General features: G+C 42.7%; 1 protein-coding gene across 1 annotated transcript in view; it reads left to right on the top strand.

Moving 5' to 3' along the window:
* The window catches only part of TRPM2 (transient receptor potential cation channel subfamily M member 2), a 164,445-nt gene that overhangs the window by 21,965 nt on the left and 121,484 nt on the right, over nucleotides 1-20,996 (top strand). The window contains exons 6-11 of the mRNA XM_066577079.1: nucleotides 1,289-1,455; nucleotides 5,464-5,644; nucleotides 7,899-7,960; nucleotides 15,913-16,113; nucleotides 16,433-16,535; nucleotides 20,336-20,457. Of these exons, the coding sequence (XP_066433176.1) occupies nucleotides 1,289-1,455; nucleotides 5,464-5,644; nucleotides 7,899-7,960; nucleotides 15,913-16,113; nucleotides 16,433-16,535; nucleotides 20,336-20,457 (836 nt within the window). The remainder of the gene's footprint in view (nucleotides 1-1,288; nucleotides 1,456-5,463; nucleotides 5,645-7,898; nucleotides 7,961-15,912; nucleotides 16,114-16,432; nucleotides 16,536-20,335; nucleotides 20,458-20,996) is intronic.

The following is a 20,996-nucleotide window of genomic DNA, read 5'->3' as shown; positions in this document are numbered from 1 at the left end:
CATGTGGTGTTACACTTTGTAGAGCTACAAAATTGCAGTATTGTCGAGAGAAGATGCAGAGATATCGCCCGGCCCAGCGATACGATATCGCTGCAATTTTTCTCGAGGTGATGCCGTGTCCCCTGTGTGACGGAGGCCTGAAAGAAGGCAAAACACCTGCTGTCTTCCTTGGAGTAATTTTGAGTGTTTTCAGTGACACCCCTGTACTACAATTGACGCCTACACCACTGTACACTATTTTGACCAATTTTTAGGAGTACCACAGGGTTCCTCAGATGTTGGCTGTATTCTATTCCCTTGCAATTTGGGGGGGCTTTGGCTGGTTTGCAGACATTTTAGAGAGCAAATTAGTGAAACCGATTTTTTTCTCCCATTGGCTTTAATGGGAGTCTGAATCAGCTGTCTCAATTTACAATCATTTTCATGAAATTGGCACAATACTGACTCAAAACGATTATTCCACTAATTGCTCACCACTACCAACTATGTTTTTTTTTTTCTTTTGATTTTTTTTAAATTTTAAATATGAGAATTGTATTTTTACAATATTAAAGAAAACCACGTATTTTTATTTCTTCTTTTAGTCCTTAGTTCTTTTACTTTTTATGTTGGTTTAAAGTCAAACACAAGACCAAGATCAAAGCTCTAGCCTGCGATAGAGCCATTAATGTCAAAGACAAATCTTATGTCATTCGCTACTGAAGTGTGTGCATGCAATGAGGTATGAGATACATCCTCGAAAGGGAAAGGAGCTTGTAATGAGACAAGAGGTATCTACAGTGGAGATCCATCTGCTATAGTGAATCTTAGATGCAATAGTGATACTAATTTGCATTCTTTTACAGAGAATATTGCCTGTAAGACTCAATATGCATCGGAAAGCCAATATATATCTTGACAATTACAAGAGCATGAATAGTTACCTGGCAGGTGGTTTTAATGTTCAAGCTGACTGGTTCATTATATAAGATTGCTCTGTATGTAGTTAAGACAGTATTTCTTCAAATATTCTTATTGCATATAATTTATATTCATTGAAATCAATTATAAAATAGTATGCAGCGGGCCCCTAAGCTCCCCCTACTGGTAGCTACAAGGAGCCAGAACTTTGTCATTGAATTCCATGTCTATGCAGTGAGATTTGGAGCTTTGTATTACAAAAACAAAGCATAGGCTGTTGTAAAGATGGATTAAGAAATGAATCAGCTCAGAATACGGCACTTTAAAAACTACATGCTGTTAAAGGGCGCCTCTTACCTGATTTTTTAAAATAATGTCTTTGGAACAGGTGCCTGGATTATCACTGGGGGCTCCCATGCTGGTGTAATGAAGCAAGTTGGTGAAGCAGTAAGAGACTTTTGTATGGGAAATACCAACAAAAACACCAAAATTGTCACTATTGGTATAGCAACATGGGGAATCGTTCACAATCGAAACAGCCTGATTTCTACCACCGTAAGTATTTGAATTTAAGACCGCTTTCACACAGGCTACAAAATCAATGCGACAGTGCTACACAGTGCGACATTACTAGAATACAAAATCATGGCATGCTCTATACAGCCGTGATTTGCGATTTTCTTTTTTTTTTTTGTAGTCCATGTTTTTCTATGGACTCTTCCTTTTTGTTACATCACATTGCATAAAAATGCTTTTTTTTTTGCGGTGCGATGCAACTTTTTCAGTAGGAAATCTTTCTGTAAAAAGCTCTAATATAAGCCCTGGCTGCATAGAAAAAAAATACATCACCTAAGAGGCGCTGGCAGCACTGGCATGCATCTCCTCTTCAACTCCGGCACTTGTTTTTAGTCTTCTGCCAGCCCTTCCTGGATTGGAGGTTAAAATTCCCCTCCTCCAGGAAATGCTGGCTATGGCTGGCTGAGGCTGGCTGAGCCACGGTGCTCGAAAACCAATCAGAGCCAGCCCTCGATGAACCAATCACACCCATTCCATGCAATATGCAATGGCTATGATTGGTTTATCGAGGACTGGCTATGATTGGCTGAGCCGCGGTGCTCAAGAAACAATCACAGCCAGTGCTTCCTGGAGCCGGGGAATTTGAATCCCCAATCCAGGAAGGGCTGGGAGAAGACTAAAGAAAAGTGCCAGAGCCTAAGAGGAGCGCCTCTTAGGTGATGTATTATTATTTTTAGGTTTTTTTTATGCAGCTACGGCTTATTTTTGGAGTAGGACTTATCTTTCAAGCCCCCCCCCCCACCGCCCGAAGATCCCAGCAAAAGAGCGCTACAAAGTCGCATGTAGCAACATGCACGACTTTGTAACGACACAAATATGTGATATTGTCGTGAGAAAACACAGCGATATTGCAGAGAACACAGATGTGATATCGCTGCGATTTTCTCACAATGATATTGTGTTGCCTCTGTGAAAGCGGCCTAAAGGAAACATGTCAGAAAAATGATGCTGTGATAACCTCTGCAGTGTATGAGATAAACATAGTCCTTAACACCAGCCTGTTTTACACATCAGGCTGAAGGAGAAGTGTCTCCTGGGTAGGTCTCCATGTCCAGCTTAGTATGATTGACAGGTCTCTATAATCAAATAGAAACAAACTTGTCAAAAATTCTAAGTTGGACAGGAGAAAGCCCGTTGGGAGCCACCCAGCGGACATTACTCATTGGGCCTGGCACACAACACTGGCCACAAGCCCAGTTTAAAGTGCTTTAAGTACCTAATGTTTCAGAACAAGCTGCCATTTGTATATATGAGAAATACCACTCTTTCGGGCCATTATATGACTTGTGCCCTGCTTTTACTATATCATCATTTGCCCCCCCCTGCAGGCTATATCTCTAGTTTTCAGTTGTCTAGGAGATTGTGGGAGGAGGCTGCTGTTATGTTCTGTTCTATAAACTGTGCACAGAGAATACTGCAGATTCTGCTTCCTAACTCACTATAACACACAATAACATTATAATGTAGGACACTAGAGAATTACTAAGGATCTATTCACATTTGTGTTGGAGACTTCATTCAGAGCCTCCGATACTGATCCGACAGAAAATGTTCAACAAAATAACGCAGGCTGCTGTGCTGTTTCATCCAGCAAAATGACAATGGGGTGTAGCCGTGTGGATGTGATTCTCATAAAACACAATAAATCATTATTAAGTACAGCGTATGTGTGTGTCTATCTCTCTCCAGCAACTCATTCCCTCCTCCCCTCTTCTCTCCATAGACTTCCATGGGTAGCATAAGTTGTCACCCTCCTCCACTTTACTTGATTAAGATAGTGGACAGCAAATTAGAAGGAAGGGAGATGCCTAGTGGCCAGCACTTTAGAGTGCTTTTTCTGCATAAAACACAATTTTAGGTAAATAAAGGGATTTGCTCTATTCCTAGTTTGCACACTGACATCACATAATGACACGTTGTTTGCAAAGTCACTGACTGTTTAAAACAAAGTTTTCACCAAAACCCAGCAACATTTTCAAATTCTATTCTAGTTTCATAGGATCATCGTAAAGTGTCTTCAGGCTAGGGTTCAGGGTAGCAGGTTCAGTAGGTGGAATGTCTACGAGGGCCGGGCCATGGCCTGGGGACAGGAGCCTACCTTGTTTCAAGTCCTCCTCAGATTCCGGTACTCCACATATCAGGTCACTCTGTGGTATTCTCCCAACCTGAACCACCAAAGCCATATGGGGAACACATTAGAAGCATCCTGGTCACCACGACAGTCAACTGTAACATCCACAGAATAATAAAGGGCCTCCATTTCATTGCATGGAAACCTGTAGCTTTTATTTTCAAACAGAATCGGCACTTCTTGGTTCTCTCCGTGCGCTGAGTATGTCTACTGGACCTTGTGGTTCCCCACATCTCAAGTCCCCTTAGGCTCTATTCACATGTACATAGGAGGCTCCGTTCAGAGCTTCCGGCACACATCTGGCATGAAATGCCGGACGGAAAAGTCACGCACGTATACTTCCCTTAGTATACAGAGGCCTACCTGGGTACCTCTCTGCAATTGCACCCATCACTGAATCACGGTTTTCTTTGGTTATGGCAGATTGTGCTATCAAGTTCAACAGGTTGTGTATTTGTTTTTGTGGCTTTTTGTTACTATTCATTTTTAATTACCTGGTAATAACGTGGGCTTGTTTAGAAATCCTTAAGACGTTTCATTAGTTATTGTAGTGGATAATATGCTTCTAAAACTCATACACTTGTGGTTAATTGGCTCACCTTAATCCATTCATCAAGTAGCCTTGAACCTTGCAGTAACATTATGAAATACCCTACATCTATTGAAAGACTCCAGGGAGAGCTGAGAGGAACTGATTGCTCTATTAATGGACTGCTCACTCTCATTAACAGAGCAATAATAAAACTAGAAGAAGGAACTATGTGATTTATTCCCTCAGTTAACTTTCAGGCAGAAGGATGTGGATCCATTTTGCCACACACAGGATTAGCTTTGGGCTATCTGAGGTAGCAGCACCTGGGGAGTCCTAGTTTTCACACTTAAACCCCCCAAATGTGATACCAGCTTTGCTGCGGGGTTCCCCAGGAGCAGATAAGGAGCATGGTGGTGTGCCATGATATTAAACCATAGTAAACCTGCATGTTAAATGAATTGTTATTTTTTTAAATGTATTCCTTTACAAAATAGAGAATTATACAATTTTTTGATATATTAGTGTTGAGGGAACTGAAACTCTTGAACCCTGTTTTCAGGTTGAACATTGCTAAAAGTTTATCGACCTGACCCTTGATTTTCATCTTGGCCAAATCCGCTTCAATTATTTCTTCTTTCTTTTTCTTCGCTCTCCTTCTCCCTTCTTCTTTCTGTCTTCTTCCTACTTTTTTTCTTCTTCTTTCTTTTTCCTTCTTCTTAGTTTATCTTCCTCCTGTGTTATACACCAGTTTTAGTGGTATTAGCGAATTTTAGGTCCAATTCAAACTAATTTGAACCAAATTTTTTGCCCAAACTTGGTAAACCAAACTTTTCCAAAGTTTGCTCATCACTAATATGCATGTATTTAAAATTCGGGTCACTTATCTCTCTCAAATCAGTACAATGGCCCTTATCTGCACAACATAATGATATAGCCTATATACTTACCTGCTCCAGCCACTCTCTGCTTAGCACTAGAACCCCGATCCCCACCAAGCTAGCGGGCAATTCCATTTCATTCATTGTGCATGTGACAGCTTAACTAATTCTTCCATGGTCACTGAAGCCTGTGATTGGCTCAGCTGTCACATGTACACTGTACGGCATGTGACTGTTCACTGGCTTCTTCTAGGTTGGAAGCGGAGGGGATCAAGTTTCAGCACTGGACTGGGAGATGCTGGAGTAGGTGAGTATATAAAAAATAAATATAAAAAATAAAAAAGTGATTGACCCCTTTAACGCCAAGACAAGATGAGGACATTTTTATTTACTGCATTTTGGGTCAATTTGACATTTTTCCTCTGTATATTTTTTCTCTTCTACAGGGATCGTTTCCAGCTGAGTACTACATAGATGAAGAAAGCCAAGGAGGTCTTTCCTGCTTAGATAATAATCATTCTCACTTTATTCTGGTGGATGATGGGACAAATGGCAGATATGGCGTTGAAATTCTTCTAAGGGCCAAACTGGAGAAATTTATTTCAGAACAAACCAAAGAACAAGGAGGTAAAAGAAAAGTGAGGTTATTTTAAAACTGGTTGCCTGAGTTGTAGCTTCAATGTAAAACCCCCCTTTCCATAACAAATAGACATACAGTATATTCACCTCTACTTATTCCCCCTGTGTCCCGACCATTCCCAAACGATTTATGGGACATCACAGGCGCTGCAGCCAATGACAGAACTCAGGGATCGAGCACTAAGCTCTGTCATTGGCCGCAGCGACTATGACGCCTGTAAGAAGGCTGGGGAAGCCTGTAAATGTGGAAGATCTGGAGCAGCAGCACTTCGGGTCTACCCTCTGAGCCGCTTTCAGACAAGTGTGTAAAAACACGTCCTTAATTCGGATCTGAGTTGATTTTATCAATCATATGACTTTATGATTGCCTTCTATTCTTTTTTTTAAGTGAGATATGCAAAAGTAGCTATTTTGGCCATGTTTTCATATTTTTTTTCATGGCATTCATGGTGTGGGTTAAATAATGTGCTAACATTTTATGTTATGAAATCTACAATACCAAATTTGTGATTTTTTTTTGTAAGTAGGAAGGGTGTAAAGGTGGAGTTTTGACAGTTTTATTTTTCTATATTTTTACTGTTTTTTGTTTATTTTTGTCCCACTTGGGGACTTGAATTCCTTTAGCAATGATCGTTCCTTTAATGCACTACAATACTTCAGTATTGCTGTGTATTACATTGGTCTATTAAACCCTAACCCTAGCTGGGTCTGAAAGGCCAATCTAGATATTAGATTCCAAGGCCATTTTCAAGCCTCAGGGTACTATAGCCACCCATTGGGATCCCACAATAATGTCTAGTGAGTGAAAAGGAAAGCCCCTTTCTGTTTTATTTTTTTACATGACGCAGTCATATTGACTGCAGCATGTAAAGGGTTTAACAACTAGGATGGAAGGTTTCCCCTCTCCCAGCTGTTAGAGCTGGAACCCAGCTGTCAGACAGCTGAGCCCCCGTAACCCTTTGGTACAGGACATCGGTGCTGGCTTAATTCCAATGAGCTGGAAAAATTTGCATCTATTGGATTATGTCCCACTTTATGAACATTGTAAAAAGGTATAGTGGCAGTCACTAACGGGTTAAAAGCTGTAAAAATTTGTGCCATAAATGAATGGCTCATAGTTGGTGTAAAAAGAAATCGAAATAGTCAAATGATTCCAACTGCACCAAACTTGTTAAGAGGCATGTACTTCCTGTGAGGTTACATACATTGCCAGCAATCTTCCTGCCAGCCAATGTACGTTACGTCACAGCTTACAGGCCAGCAGGGGGAGTGCCGATCTAGTTCAGTGGCTGCCTCAGTGCATTTTGGGTGTAGCACTATACATTGTATAGTGGATGTGCCTGTTATAGCAGCTCAATTCTAGTCACTTGAATGTGACCGAAGTGTTCTCAGGCCATGTGACCAATGCATCACATACTTAAGAAGAGGCTGTGGCACTTATGTGAATGCTGTGGCCTCTTAAAACAGCTGATTGTGAAGGTCCCACTAATCTTATATTGATGACCTATCCTGATGATAAATAATCAATATCTTAGTCCTGGAAAACCCCTTTAACTAATAACTAGCACAGGCTGCTGTGTCGTAACTGCTGCAGCCTAAAGTTTACTGAACATGAACGATCTGGCATTTCAGGCTTAAAGGGGTTCTGACATTAAAAAAAAAAAAATATATATATATATATATATATATATATATATATACATACCTATCTATTCCTCCCCAGACAATCTTCTTACCAGATCTTCATCTCACCAATCTTCTCCTGGCTCCTCCAGTTCCCAGGGTCCCTCTCCCCGAACCGTCCAGATCCTATTCTTCCTGTGCCGAAGTGTACATTGCTGGCATTCTGCTTCCTGCAGTTTAGTGTTCCTGGTCACTAGTGACGTAGCGTAACGGGACTGGAGGAGCCAGGCGAAGATGGTTAGAAGATCTGGTAAGAAGACTTCCTGGGGAGGAATAGGTAAGTATTGATTTTTCTTTTCTAATGACAAAACCCCTTATTGGTCTCAGGTTGTCAGGCAGCAATAAGATCAAGGTTAGAACATCAAACCAGCCCAACAAGAACACCTAAAATCAGACAAGGTAGTCAGCAAACATGGTGCAATGTTGTGGGTTTAGGAAGGCACAACTGGCTGCACTGTACCCATTTATATCGACCCAATCATAGTGTTTTGTATATGATGCATTTGGCTGTTTTACTAATTTGCTCGTTCAATTTTCCTGTCTTCTTATCTAATTTTAGGAGTTGCTATTAGGATTCCAATTGTCTGTGTTGTACTAGAAGGAGGACCTGGAACACTTGATGTGGGTTGAAGTACATCATTTGCTTACAGGAAATATATCCTAATCCTAGCTGAGTTACGCAGCTTTGCACGGGTCCATTTTACGTAACTTTATTATTTGTCTGCATGGATATAAAATTATTTTGCAACTGATAGCAACATCTTTATAGCTAATGTTGCTTATCTTGATTGGCCGGGAGATAAAATTGTCCCAATTTTCACAAAATCAAGTTGGGTAAGTTCAGAATGACTTTAGGAAACAATTGCGGTAAAATCGATTTTTCCATGATGCCTGCTGCAGAGGTCAGTATGCAGCCAATCAGCAGCTAGGGCTCCTAGCTGATGTCACCAAATATATCCTCCATCTTGCATAAGGGCGGCAGTTTCATTGGATGCCTGCATCACATGACCTAACCACATATAACATAGGTACAATGTGACCAGCAGCCATTTTACTGTTGAGCGCAGTACGGAGAAGCAGCATCATGTTTATATGCCTATACGAAATGTTGTCTTTATATTTGGAGAGGGAATATTTCTGCTGCTGTCAAAGTATCTAGCAGCAAAGCAGACAGACAAACTAGGCTTTGGTGTGGGGAATATTCCAGGTCTCTATTTGTAGCCTCAGATATCATTCAAAGTCACCAGTCATAGTAACATAGTAACATAGTTCGTAAGGCTGAATGAAGACAATGTCCATCTAGTTCAGCCTGTGTAGCCTCCTGTTTTGTTGATCCAGAGGAAGGCAAAAAAAACCCCAAGAGCAGAAGCCAATTAGCCCTTTTGGGGAAAAAATTCCTTCCCGACTCCCTAATGGCAAACAGACTGTTACCTGGATCAACCCCTAATAGTTCCTACCTGCCTGTATACCCGGATTAACAAATAACCTAAGATTTATATCCTGTAATATCCTTCTGCTCTAGAAAGACATCAAGTCCCCTTTTAAACTCCTCTAAGGATTTTGCCATCACTACGTCCTCAGGCAGAGAGTTCCACAGTCTAACTGCTCTAACAGTAAAGAACCCTTTTCTATGTTGGTGATGAAACCTGCTTTCCTCTAATCATAGCGGATGTCCTCTTGTTACCGTCGTGGTCCTGGGTGTAAACAGATCATGGGAGAGATCCTTGTATTGTCCCCTCATGTATTCATACATAGTTATTTGGTCGCCCCTTAACCTTCTGTTTTCTAGAGTAAATAGTCCCAATTTTGATAGCCTCTCTGAGTATTCTAGTCCCATCATTCCATGTACTAGCTTAGTCGCTCTTCTTTGAACCCCCTCCAATACCGTAACATCTTCCCTGAGCACCCGTGACCAGAACTGTACGCAGTATTCCATGTGAGGCCTGACAAGTGCCTTATATAATGGAAGGATAATGTTCTCGTCCTTCGCCCCTATACCTCTTTTAACCCCTTGAGTGGCACGCCCGGAAAATTTCCGTGACGAGCTCCACTGCTCATAGCAACATAGCCTGGAAGATTTCCGGGCTATGTATCACTATGGGAGCTGCAGAGCACAATGCCACAAGCTGTGGCAGTGTGCTCTGCCTGCACAGTCCCACAGAGAACAAAGCAAGGGCTTTGAAAAACCAGCAGAAGATATTGCCGATATGTCGGCAACCTCCTGCTTTGTTTACAGGTTGCCATAGAGACCATCGGCTTGTCAGAAGCAAGCCGATGGTCTCTGTGGCAGGGAGAGCTTGGTGTTTGGCTGTCAGAGGACAGCTAGGTACCAGCTCTTACAGCAGAGATCAGAGAAAACCTCAGATCTCTGCTGTGTTAACCCTTTACATGCTGCAGTCTATGTGACTGCAGCATGTAAAGGGCTGTCACTGCAGCATGTAAAGGGTTGTCACCATCGGACCCCCGGAATGTGATCAGGGGTCCTGATGGGTCCCTGTGGAAGTCCCCTAAAGGGACAAAAAATAAAAAAAATAAAAAAGTTAAAAAATTATAAAAAAAAATAATAAAAACACTTGTCTCCCTTTACTTTGTAAAAAATCAAAAATACAATCACACATGTGGTATCCATGTGTCATAATGACCCAGAGAAGGAAGTTAATGCATTATTTAACCCCTTAATGACATGGCCCCTTTTTTTCTTTTTTCCCCATTTCTTTTTTTCCTCCCCCCTGTTTAAAAAATCACAACTTGTCCCGCAAAAAACAAGCCCTCACATGGCCATGTCAATGGAAAAATGAAAAAGTTATGGCTCTTGAGACGCAACTGCAAAATTAGTTGAAATTCAATGATTAGACCATTTAAAAAAAACCTGCCCTGGTGGGCACGACAGGGTGGTAGGAAACCCGCCACTCAAGGGGTTAATGCATCCCAAAACTTTATTTGCCTTTGCAGCAGCTGATTGGCATTGGTTAATCCAGTTTAGTCTACAATCCAGTCAGGCCACTATGAATTATTTGCAGACCTTACACAGCTAGCAGTGGGGTGTGGGGAATTCAATTGCGCTGCACTGAACAGGAATAGCTCACAAAGATACAATCTATACTCTGTGGCCTTCTGTTCTCACAGATTGTGCCTCTCAGCGAATGCAGCTTATTTTGTTGGCAATGTTTTTTTAATAATATAAAACAAAAATAAAACCAAGCAGGGAAACAGCGAATATGCACAGTGTGTGTCAGCAGCCTTAGACGTCATTCAAAGTTGCCATTCCAGCCCCCACTAATTATTTGCAGGTCCTATACAGCTAGTAGGGATGTTCTGCAAACTACAAAGTTAGCTGATAAGTTACATAAAAAATAACACTTAAAAGTGAACAAAAAACCCTGAATTAATTAAATAAAAAAGAAACCTGAAGAAAGCAAGTAGAAGAGGACGTGTTGATGGTGGTGTTGGAGGTGGTAGAGGATGGGCCCAGGGAACTGCAAGCAGTTCCCACTGAAGCAACAGCTTCACATTCTGCAGGAGGCCAGGAAAGCCTACTGCCATTTCTCAGAGGTGGTTCTGCCTGTGTGTTATATCTGCAGCAAGTTACAATACAGTTGAAGAGTGGATAACACGGCATGACTCAAGTACCATCACCTCCTCTTCCTCCTAGTCATAAGTACACAGCAATCAGTCTATGCCAGTTGGCCATGAGCATTTTGCCCTCTATTTCATCCCATGCCAAATCACCTGCCCCCTCTGAAGCCGTCCACATGGATCAGTGTGAGCAGCTGTTTGTACATTCAGTGTCATGGATGTCAACCGGGCAGTCCAAACAACCAGAGGAAGAAGACCAAGATATTGAATGCACTGATGCCCTACCATTTTTTATCTCTGAGGAGGAAGACAAGGGTGGGTCCACGTTCATGGTCAGCCCTGCACAGGCAATGTGTATTAAGGAGGAAGTTGATATGGAGGTGCCAGCTCCCGATGCTCACTGTGACATAGAGTCCAAGCAGGAAGAGAAGAATGATGAAGAGAAAAAAGATGGAGATGATGAAGCACTTGATCTAACATGAAGAGCCAGGAGGAGGGAGGAGGAAGAGGTGAGTGCTGTTGGACAGCACCATGCTAAAACAGGGAGTAGGGTGTCATAGACTGTCAGAGGGCTGTACCGTCACCATCAGCTACTACTTGTCGCAGCAACAGTAACATGAGGCTCACAGCTAGGTCTGTTCACAGTACTTGTGTAGCTTTGCACTCTTTGAAACTGCAGCTAATGACAGAACAGCGGTCATCTGTAAGAACTGCGGAAAGTATTTAAAATGCGGCTAGAATATAAACAACCTCAATACAATGTGTATGAACAGTCACATGAACTCCCGCCACCTGCTGCCTTGGAGAGCCCACCTGGGCTACAGGGTAAAGAGTCAGCCTCATCCGCCTCCCGCTTCCATTCCTGACATGCACTGTCATGGGAGTGATAACGTGTCCTTGGCGTTGAAGAATGCTGTCAGTGGCAAGGTGCACTTGACCATGACACACTGAGCATGGCCAGGGGTGTTACATAACCTTAACAGCACACTAGGTTAGTACCCTGCAGATGGGGTCGGAAGCTGAAAGTGGTGATCCACATTTCATGGTACCCCGAAGAGTTGTGGGACATTCATCTTTATCTGTCCCCTCCTCATCCCCTCTAACTTCTCTTTCTCAACTTCCTAATACCACCTTCCAACACCCTCCACATTGGCACAGATGTATGTGACTAAATCCAACCTCCACACAGTGCTACACATCGTAAATGCCAAAATCCTGTCATAAAACTCATATGTCTAGGGGAGTGCAGTCACAGTGCTGAGGAGCTTCGCAGTTCCAGGCTGACATAAGATGACCCCGCACAGTCTGAAGCCAGGCAAGGTTGTGTGTGACAATGAGGCCAACCTGCTAGCAACCCTTCACCTTGGCAATCTCACATTGCCTGGTCCTTGTTATGAACCTGGTAGTGTAGCTCTTCCTAAACAATTTCCCAGGTTTACATCCACTGATGGAGAAGGCCAAGAAACTGTGCTTACACATTTGGCATTCACAACCAGCCTTCTTCTCATCTGGTGAAGGTGCAGTGTTAGTTTGGGCTACCACCCACCAGACTGATCTGTGACATGCCTACGTAGTGGAATCCCACATTGCATATGTTGCAGAGGATAAGCCAGCAGCAGGGAGTGATCATGGAGTATCAAATGGTGTATGCCATTAGCAAACACTGTATGGAGGTCGGTCACTTAACTCCTCTGGACTGGCTTCTTTGAGGAAGCAACGAAAAAGGTTAGTTGTGATGATGCACTTATCATTATGACCATCCCTGTTGTCTGCCTGCTGGAACAGATGCTACACGACCTCTGAGACAATGATGTGTTGTTGACACAGGATAAGGTGGAGGAGAAAGGGTTACCAATGTCCCAACTGTCTGGACAATCCACCATTACTCAACAGGGATGTTGGCTTTGGGCAAGAAAGGGGGGCAGTTTTTCCAACATGTTTTTCCACCCATGGGAGAAGTATAGAGGTGGAAGAGTGGGAGGAGGAAGAAGAGGGGATAATATAGGTCCAGGGGTAGGGGAGTAGGCTACACAATGTTCTTTACATCTATCACTAACCCCAGCTATTCTACATGGATGGCGGAACCAGCCGGAGGACACTCTTAGGGCTTAGTCAGACGGGCGTTTTTTGCCGCGATTTGCGCATGCGCATGCGTCCGGCGATTTTTTAAAACCATTGCTTCGCAATGGTATCGGACACATGAGCGCTTTTTATGCGCTCGTCCGAAAAATTATAGAACAAAAAATCGCAGATCGCACCTATCTGCGATTCCTGTTCGCTTCTGTATATGCGCTCAATGGGGCCGGCGGCAGCAGCGCCGACCCCATTGAGAACATATAGAAGACAAATCATTCTTCTCTGCCACAGCTGTAACAGCTGTGGCAGAGAAGAACGATGTTTGCCCATTGAATTCAATGGAGCGGCAATACAGCCGCTCCATTGAAAGCAATGGGCTGCCGGCGTGCGCGGGGTTAATTGTCGGGAAGGGGTTAAATATATAAACCCTTCCCTGCAATTCATGCTAAAATGTGTTAAAATAAAAAAAAATTGTATACTCACCTTTCCGCTGCAGCCGGAGTCCAGCCGCGGCCGCTGTCAGTTCTCCTGAACTGCTTCTCGGCACTATTCAGCCGGCGGGGCTTTAAAATCCCCGCCTGCTGAATGATCTGCTCTGATTGGTCACAGCCTGACCAATCAGAGGCCGGTTTCACTCACACACCCATTCATGAATTCATGAATGGGTGAGTGACTGCTGCCTCTCAGCGCTGAGCCAATCAGGGGCAGGTCTGACTCACATCCATTCATGAATTCATGAATGGGTGTGAGTGAGGCATGCCTCTGATTGGCTCAGCGCTGAGCCAATCAGGGGGCAGGTCTGACTCACACCCCCTTCACACCCACTGCAGTACGGCTGCCCGGAGCTGCAGGCAGAAGGTGAGAATGCAATTTTTTTTATTTTAACACATTTTAGGATGGATTGCAGGTAAGGGCTTATATATTTAAGCCCTTACCGACAATTCATCCCGGGCTCGCCCGCAGCGCATTGCTTTCAATGGAGACGGCTGTATTGCCGTCTCCATTGAATGCAATGCGCTGGACAGCTCCGGCCCGTTTCTAATGAAACGCGGCTAGGAGCAGATTTTCGGGCGATTTGCGGGCGACTTGCGCGCACCGGTCACGCGATTTGCGGATGCGCATCCGTCATGCGATCCGCAAATCGCGGCAAAAAACGCCCGTCTGACTAAGGCCTTAGGTCTGACCCTGAAGAATGTGGGCCATCAAACTTAGGCATTTTGAGGTGTATGGGTGCTTTCATGCTGCAGTACTTGTAGAAGGGCTATTGCACAGCTCGCATGAAAACATCAGATCACTACTGGGTGGCCACCTTCTTTGATCCCAACCTGACAAATCTCATTTAAGCAGTGGAGAGGGACCTCCGAAAGGGTGTTCAGCACAGCTGGTGGTGTGATAACTGACAGACAGATGTCCTAAGACAATGTGGATCAGCAGACGTTTAAAAAAATTAACCAGGCACGTATTTCACCTGACTTCTGCACCCCCATGGCAGATTCACCTAATTAGCACTTTGTCAATTTTTATTCACATATGACTGCACAGATTTATATCAAAGACTACACTGTGTCCTCAAGGTGTTGCTGCTGCCCTCCTTCTCTTGCTTCTGCCATGTTTCCTTCTTCTCCCAAAATGAAATTTTTCTGAGGCACAATATACATCTGTAGCTTTACAGCTGTTCCTTGGAGAAGGCCTGTGCTTGGCTGTTCTGTTCACCTGGTAGAATTTACTCTTTGCAAACTGTATGACATTGCTTTTAAAACAAGCAGCACATCTGCTGTCTCCCTTGCCGCAATTTAGGACATCCAGGAGACCCTATATGGGCCTTCATTTGTTTTCAGTGACACAATTGACCCCTACACTACTGTACACTATTTTGACAAATTTTTGGGAGGATCGCAGTGTTCCCCAGATGTGCGGCTGTATTCCTATGCAACTAGTTTTGTTTTTGTGCTGCATTGGGGACTTTATGGAGGGCAAATTTGTGAACCTGATTTTTAATACTATTGACTTTAATGGGAGTCGGAATCAGTTGTCCCAAGTCGCAATGATTTTCATGAAATCGGTCCAATGCCGACACAAACCGATTATTCCAGTAATCGCTCACCATTATTTATGACACTAAACTAGCCACATAGGTAAACCAGGTGCTTCAGAAAGGTTTTAGATTGGGTTTCGGCTCATATTTGCTTTTGTGTTATTTTTTTCCATATGTCTTGAGAAATGGTAGGTCCTAGAGTGCTGAAACCCATTCTAAAACTGTCCAAAGTGCCTGATTTACCTATATGTCAAATGTGGTGCAGATTGGTCCGGTCATTTGACCATATTCTATTTATCTCTGAATATTTTGTGAACCGTAGGTTCTAGAGAGCTAAAACCCATTCTAAAACTTTCAGAAGCTGATCTACCTATGTGCAAAATGTGGTGTAGATTGGTCTATTTGGTTGACTGTGCATAAAGAACAGACAATAGAAATTTAGTTTTATAAATCTAAATATTTGTGAGTTCAATATCAAGTTTAAAGGAGTTTTTCATCTCTTAAAAATTGATGACCTATCCACAGGATAGATCATCAACAACTGACCTCTGGAAGTCTGCCGCCCATGACTCCAGCTGATGAGCTGTTCGCTAGCCCAGCTGTCACCCTATACAGAGCAGGAAGCAAACAGCTCCGTATATTGTGCAGTGGCTTGTCATGGTAATCCAGGAACAACTCCTTCCTACAGGGCGACAGCTGGTCCTGGTGAACAGCTGATTAGCTGGTGCTCTGAAAAGCGGATCTCTAGGGATAAGAACATCATTTTTAAAGAGCTAGAAACCCCTTCAACATACAGAATTTGTTTTTGTTTTTTTTTTCCTCTGTAAGTGTAAGTTATGACACTATGACAGTAATAGATATTAAATATATATTGTGTTTCATTCAGACAATCCACAATGCGATCAGCAACAACACTCCGTGTGTGATTGTAGAGGGATCGGGAAGAGTAGCGGATGTCATCGCCCAGATTGCACAACTTTCCATTTCAAGAATCACCATCTCTTTGGTTCGGGAAAAACTGCGCACTCTTTTCCACGACACCTTCGATACATTTACTGAACACAAGATTGTCGAATGGACCAAAAAGGTATAAGATATAACCATAAGCCCTCAGTATTGTTTTACTTAGACTTAGGTCCTTCCACACCTTTCAGCACATTAAGTGACAAAAGAATGCCATCACTGGCAGTCAAAGGCAGCAGTTTCGGCATCATCCCATGAAAGGTCGACATTGCGCAGGTCTTCTTTCAATATTATTGATAATGAAACCATAAATGTTTACCAAGAAAGAGTCAAATCAGTTGCTGTGTAAGCATTCCAGCAGATATTCAGCATTCAGCGTATATTGTATACCTCTCTGATAATTACATGTATTCCCATTACCCTTCTCCGTTTTACAATAACAGATACAAGACATCATGAGGCACAATAAGTTACTTACCATATTCCAAGCGGACAAGGACGACCAGCACGACATTGATGTAGCTATTCTGCAAGCTTTGCTAAAAGGTGATAAGCTTCTCTTCACTTTCTTCATTTCCTCTTGATGCCAATATTGTGTGTATTTTTACTATAGCGTACATATACATTTTCTCTAAAGTCCATAAATGTAACACAACCTACTTAGACATATCTGAGAAAACTGCTATAAGTATTCAGTGATAGAGAATGACATGGTCTTATAAGCAGTATTATTTTATTTACATCACTCCGATCAATATAGACAGTGCGTCACTGCAATAGTCCTCCTATGTAAAAAGTATATTTTATAGTGGAATTTCGCAGCTTTGCACAGGTCTATTTTGTATTCCTTTTTTTCTTTGTGTTTGTGGTTAAAACTTTGTTTGCTACTTATGTGAAGCCAAGATAATAAGCATAATACAGTCTGTTGACGGCAAGTCAAGAAAAATGGCTGTTTAGTTATGTGCAGAGATAAGATGTCTTGCCAGTGGCATTCCAAAAAGATTTTAGGAAAAGGGGTAGTTCAGAGAGAAACCTTCTTCAATAGGAGCCCCTGCATTAAAATATTAAAGTTAACTATACTTACCCTGCGGCATTTGAATGGGACACTGGCATTATAGGGGAGACCTTGGGGGAAAACAAGATGGAAATCAATGGTGGCTCTGTGGTCCCTCCCCGTAATGGCTGTGAAGGGCCTAGCTCGGTTGCACACAGGGGCAATGTTAAATTAACAATGAAGGTGTTCGATGATAAAATATCACATGATGCCAGAACCTTTGAGGGGTGAGCCCAGATGAATGGTGCTGAAATAATTGAGGTGAGTCCACTTAGCTTTTGTGGTAAACCGAAGGTACACAGTTTACTCAATGTGTATTGAACAAATGTGCAAATACAGTTCACTGTTTGCAGATTTCAGATAGAATCCATTTTAACAAGCATTTCAGCAACATGAATAGCACATTTCTTTTTATGCAATGTTCTCTCTCTCCTTTGGTTACTAGAGATGAACCCACCAGTCTCAGTTATCTGGAGTTTTCCTTAAGAATAACTTTGTAGAAATCTATTAAAGGGGTTGTCCCACAAAAGCAAGTGAAGTTAAACACTTATGTATGGCCATATAAATGCACTTTGTAATATACATCGTGCATTAAATATTGGCCATACAGAAGTTATATACTTACCCCCCCTGTGTTGGCGTCCCCGTCTCCATGCCGCCGACCGAATGCTTCTCCTGGCTGGATTAGATGCACTTGCGCAGTCTGCCTCTTCTGTCCCATTGAATGGGGCATGCGCAGACCAGCTGTGCGGCGCGAGCACGCTGGAGCGGCCCCATTCAACGGGACAGAAGAGGGCAGACTGCACAAGCGCATCTAATCAAGGAGAAGGATTCGGTCGGATTGGAGATGGGGACGCCAACACGGGGGGGGGGGGGGGGTAAGTATATAACTTCTGTATGGCCAATATTTAATGCACGATGTATATTACAAAGTGCATTTATATGGCCATACAGAAGTGTTTAACTTCACTTGCTTTTGCGGGACAACCCCTTTAAGACCCAACCGCCTGTACTGTTACTGACCTGAGATTCCCAAGGGCAGATCACGCTCACTGTTGTCGAGACTGTAATTAGATCCTCTCTTCCACTCTGTGCTGATTCTGGTTAATTTTCTCTCCACTCCACTCTGACAAGCTTGTTAAATCCTGCAGCACCCTACTGCACCTCCTCACTCGTCCACCTCCAGGCAACGACCCCTTCTAACTCCTCCTTCACTTTCTTTAGTTTCCCACACTTCTCCAGACCCTGACTCATTTCCTGCCTCACCCTGCTCACTTTCCCAGGCTTCTCAAAACTACTCCCCCTCAACCAATCAGGAAAATTAATTACAACCAGCCAATCAAAAGTGAGTTGTTGCCGGGCAGAATATATTTAACCCATGCACTTAGGGAAAGACAGGGTCTCTCTAATATACAATATCTTGTATCTCTTTTGAGAAGCTCATAGACAGGTATTCACACTACTGAGTGTCTGACTACCCTGTAGTAAGCTTCAGGTCACTACAACCCCTCCGCGGATGCCAGGATCCAGTGCTGCAACCATGCTGTGGTCCCATTGATTGCTGTGAGCAATGATGTAATAGAAAATCAGGTGACTGCTGCAACCATTGAAAGGCTGTAGCATTATTGCTCACTTTCCTGGCATCCTGAGCGCCATGATACCAAGAGTTCAGGAACGTGACTGCAAGTGGGTGTAGAAGTCACCTGATTTCTTCTGACATCTGAAACAGCAATCAGCAGGACTACAGCTCTGGGTCCCAGTGACTGCAGAAGAGGAAGTATAATTGCCTTTATTTTTTTTAATACAGAGGGTCTTGTTGAAGTGGTGGTCTCCAGAAACCAGACAACTCCTGTAATATTTGAGTTTCTATTCTTATTTTTTGCAAATATGTTGAGAACAGTAGGTTATAGAGAGCTGAAACCAAGTCTAAAACTTTCAGAAGTGCCAGATTTACCCATGTGGCAAATTTAGTGCAGATCGGTCCAATCGTTTGACCGTGCATAAAGAACAGACTGCAGAAATCTATTTTTATATATGTAATGATTGAATAACCTTAAATCAGCCAATAATCCCACAAATTCAACAAATAACAAAAACCTGGCAACTAGAGTGCCAAAGAAAAGAATAAATGTTCATCCACTCATGGTTTTGTAGAATTAGACCGCATTGTACGGTCAGCTTTATAGATCCACAGGCTCCAATACTGGAGAGGGGGTAGGAGATAAATGTCACATGGCAAGTACTTTCCCTAGAAAACCCTCAACTTTTACTTGCCTAACTGTGGGGCACTTGCCCTGATAAGAGCACCCTGCTCCTTGGTGGCTGACTGCAAATACACATCTAATGTGGCCTAAAAGTCAAACATATGTTTTATTAAATTGCATATCCCATAACCCAACACGTTTCTGCCTACAGATAAACTGATGGTCCCTTTACAGGTGATGACTGTTGAGCACATAAGCGCCTAACAGCCATCCCAGTGACTATCACTCCTGTGCTTTTACTCAGGAGCAATAGCCTATCAGATAATGGAGGTGGAGTGGCCAAACATCTCTTCCGGCTACCCACCTCCATTCAATGTAAACAGGAGTCGTTCATAGATTGACTGTTTACACTGAGCAAAAAGCCACTGACAGTCCGGAAAAGGCGACGCTGGTGGTGGGGTGAACAGAGGAAAGCAGTCTGGAGACTTCTTTCTCTGACGTTGGTTCAAGTACAGATTGGGACTGAGTGATGGATGCAGTGTCAAAGAGACCGGGGTCAGGGCTAGCCATGTAATGTGCGGTGTGTATTATTGGTCAACTGCCATGAAGTAGGAATGCTCTTATCAAGTGCTATACAGTTAGTCAGGTAAAGACGAGGGTTTTTTTTAGGGTAAGTGCATGCCATGTGATATCTATCTCCTAGTCCCTCTCCTCTGGCAGGTACCAGATAAAGAGAGCTCCAGTAGTCAAATGAGTTTCTGAGAGTGGACTCAACAAATCTTTGGTGGAAAAGATGGCGGTCCTGAATTATGACTAATCTCATTGTGCCTGAGGAAGGACCCTGAGAGGTTTGTAAGCTTGCTATAACATGTATTTTAGTTACCCATTACAAGGTATCATATCTGCAAAATTACTTGGTTTCTCTTGCTGGGAACAATCATACTTTAATCTCTTATTGTCACAATGGGTGGAGAGTTCGGGGGACTACTGCAGTTAAGTATTTAGGATTTGCCTCTGTAATCATATCTTTGTTGATTGTAGTGAGTTTTATTATTTCATACATTGAAAATTGACATTTTTTTCTGTAGCTTCACTAATTCATGACCAACAAGGACATGAAAACTGGGACCATCAGTTAAAACTGGCAGTGGCATGGAACAGAGTGGACATTGCAAGAAGTGAGATTTTCACTGATGATCATCAATGGAAGGTATGAGAAATACTGGAGGAGATCTCTGCTAGTGGAATCTCAAATATCAATTACAACTAAATATGATTATATCCATTTAACAGTAAAACATAAGCAGGCCTGGAAGTGCAGTGGATAGGGGCCCATTCACACCTGCACAAGGCGGTCTTTTTGTTCCGTTTTGGGAAAACAGAATCAAACATTTCCCTGTTTTTCCCACGTTGCCTTCAATGGGTTTTCAAAATAAAATTTTGGCTGTCTATTTGCTTCCATTCCATTTCCATTACAGTCTCCAGCGCTATTTGTCTGGCCAAAATAACGGTAGTGAAAGTTCCTGTTTTTTATTTTTTTACACTGTTGTCAAAAAAAGACAGAGGTAACCAAAAAAGCTTCCATTTGCTTTAGTTTAATGGATCCATCAAATTTAACCACTAAAGGACTAAGTGCGGTAATATACAGCAGTTGGTCCTGGGCTTTAATCCTGGCTCATAGATGACATAGATAGTAAAAAAAAATAGTTATTAAAATAAGTTTAAAACATTACAGAATAAAATGAAAAT

The sequence above is a fragment of the Eleutherodactylus coqui genome, chromosome 8, assembly GCF_035609145.1.
Source record: "Eleutherodactylus coqui strain aEleCoq1 chromosome 8, aEleCoq1.hap1, whole genome shotgun sequence".
Taxonomy (NCBI): Eukaryota; Metazoa; Chordata; class Amphibia; order Anura; family Eleutherodactylidae; genus Eleutherodactylus; species Eleutherodactylus coqui.
The sequence above is the reverse complement of the archived record's forward strand: the minus strand, read 5'-3'. Positions and strand labels throughout refer to the sequence as shown.